The sequence below is a fragment of the Cebidichthys violaceus genome, unplaced genomic scaffold (genome assembly GCF_023349555.1).
Source record: "Cebidichthys violaceus isolate CVI_PGR_0920_01 unplaced genomic scaffold, fCebVio1.0.p SCAF_30, whole genome shotgun sequence".
NCBI classification, from domain to species: domain Eukaryota; kingdom Metazoa; phylum Chordata; class Actinopteri; order Perciformes; family Stichaeidae; genus Cebidichthys; species Cebidichthys violaceus.
Window position 1 is genome coordinate 3,051,687 of NW_027176484.1, and position 2,500 is coordinate 3,054,186.

Below are 2,500 nucleotides of genomic sequence, written 5' to 3' on the forward strand. Positions count from 1 at the left end.
GAAGAAGATTAAAAAAAAGGATCTTTGACATGTCTAACTGTCTTGCATGTGACACCTTTTAGCAAAGATCAACGCGTTGATGCAGCAGCCACAATGTACTGTTTACTCACTGTAAAACATTCTCTCTTGTGTTCCTATGTTATTTTGCTATTGTCATAGTTAGCACAAAATAAATGGCCTCTTTGTTCCCTCGTCTCACAGGCATGTTGGTGGTCAATGTCACTTGGAGAAACAAGACATATGTGGGCACCCTGTTGGACTGCACACGGCACGACTGGGCCCCCCCCAGGTAAGCAGCATTCCTCTGTTCGGTTCTTATTTCAACCGGAGAAAGCAGGGTGACATAGCAATATCGAAATATGCATCATCTGATGTGCTCTTGTTCTGTTAATGGTACATCACCTGCGCGGTGTTGTTCAAACTAAAGCTACACTCACCGGTTTTTCAAGGTATTTGCACTTTACAAAGAATTCACTGTCACACATGGTAGTTGTAAATGTCAAGGTAGGGGAAAAAAAAAAAAAAAAAAGTCAGGATTTCCATGAATCATTGATGCAGTCTCTCTATCCAAGCTGCACTTGGTCTCTTAACCTTTTCATATTCTGTGTGATATGAATCTGCTGTAGTACCATCAGCTCAAGGATATACGGCCTAATGCACAAACTTGCTCGTGTGCAGCTGGACCTTTCAAGTACATGTGAGCCTCTATCTGGAGTGTGGGGAAACGGGATTCATTGGCAATCGGCTGGTATCCCTGGAGGAAGTAGTGGAAATAGAAAGCTACTCCAACAAGCCAGATTGCAGAATCCAATTATTGGACTAATAGCTTTTCCTCAACACTGTATAACATTCTTTATCACCAAGGCTGCACTTCCTTAGATCAGTGTTATGTGGGCAGTAGCTTAAGGTGTTTGTAATTTCTGGGTATTTCCCTTTGTTATGCAAAATACACAGGTCGTGTGAAATACATTGCCAAGCACTTGCTTTGATTTAAGGCACCTGCACTGAATCTAAATGTAAATATAAATCTATATTTGAAATGCATGGTTAAGTGCAATTGGAAAAAAAAAAAATCAAGATTAAAGCCTGGCTAATGGAAAACAAGGAGAGGCTGCATCACACTAATGTATCACAGTATATCACAATAATGTTCAGTAAGTGAGGTTTGCACAGTAAGTGAGGTTTGCTGGGCTGTATTTGGACCAAGATAGTCTTACAGTTTGCCGTACGACTACATTAGGGACACAACATGAATAATTCAGAAAGCTTTCAGCGGACTGAATATAAACTTGGGCTTGTAATGAGTCTAAATTCTTCTAGCACTGCCAGACTATGGATGTATTCACATCCCCTGCTGGGGTTGAAATTGTTTGGAGAGACTTGTAGAGGAAGCTGTGAGTCATACCAGCCCGGTGTGTCTCTCTTTGACACAGATTCCTAACCTTCGCTGCTGTGCAGAAAGATAATTACATTACTGTTATGGAGAGATAAGGCCAAACTGCTATTCTAAGTATTTCAGTGACGTGTAGTTGTGATTACAAAGCAGCTAGACTGTTCACTGCTGTCTTTTCAAATGATGTTTACATGCCTTTGAGTTGTCATGTGGCTTTGTTCAAAGTACTTACTTACTTACAGTGCACAAAATATCCGATTGATATGTTATGAGAGGACAGGGACAAAACGATGCCGTACATATTTTGCTATCATTGCCATTGTTTAGTAGGGGTTCTGGATTCAGAAAGACTTAAACCCCAGAGTATTGTCATCATTGGTATTACTATTATGACTTACTTTCTTAATTTCCTAAGGGACGATGTGTAATTGTGGCGTGTAATTTGGCATGTGAGTGCAGTAAGTAACAGCGTATGGGAGACTCCCAATCAAAATATAACAAACTTTAGAAAGAAGAATCTAAACTAAAGCGCTGAGTCGTATGAAAATCAACCGTCACTAATTCTTATACGTTTGTTTCGCCACTCCCGCAGATTTTGTGAATCCCCAACAAGCGATCTGGAGATGAGGAATGGCCGTGGTCGAGGTAAGCGGATGAGGCCGAATAGCAACACCCCCATCAATGAGAACAGCAACTCATCAGACAACAAGGGCACCACCAACAACAAGACGCGCGCTGCCTCTAACAGCAAGGGCCGGAGGGGCAGCCAGACGCCATCAGAGCGCCGCACCCCACCTAACAGCAACACTGAGGACATCAAGGCCAGTCCCTCCTCAGCTGGGAAACGTAAGACCAAACCAGCCTCGGATATGGAACCCAATTCCAGCTCAGAGGACACCAAAGGCAACAAACGTATGCGGACAAACTCCAACAGTGGTGTGGGACCAACAGGTCTCCCTATTCCTTCTATTAAGACAGAGCCACTTCCACCTCCTCTTGATCGCAGCTGCCCCTCTCCAGTTCTTATTGACTGCCCACACCCTAACTGCAACAAGAAGTACAAGCACATCAATGGTCTCAAGTACCACCAAGCCCGTGCCCACAATG

General features: G+C 43.2%; 1 protein-coding gene across 1 annotated transcript in view; it reads left to right on the forward strand.

The window, feature by feature from the left end:
* Window positions 1–2,500, forward strand: part of znf609b (zinc finger protein 609b) — a 65,484-nt gene that overhangs the window by 56,951 nt on the left and 6,033 nt on the right. Inside the window, 2 exon segments of the mRNA XM_068724276.1 lie at window positions 202–289; window positions 1,986–2,500. The exon segment at window positions 1,986–2,500 is cut by the window's right edge and continues 2,009 nt beyond it. Of these exon segments, the coding sequence (XP_068580377.1) occupies window positions 202–289; window positions 1,986–2,500 (603 nt within the window).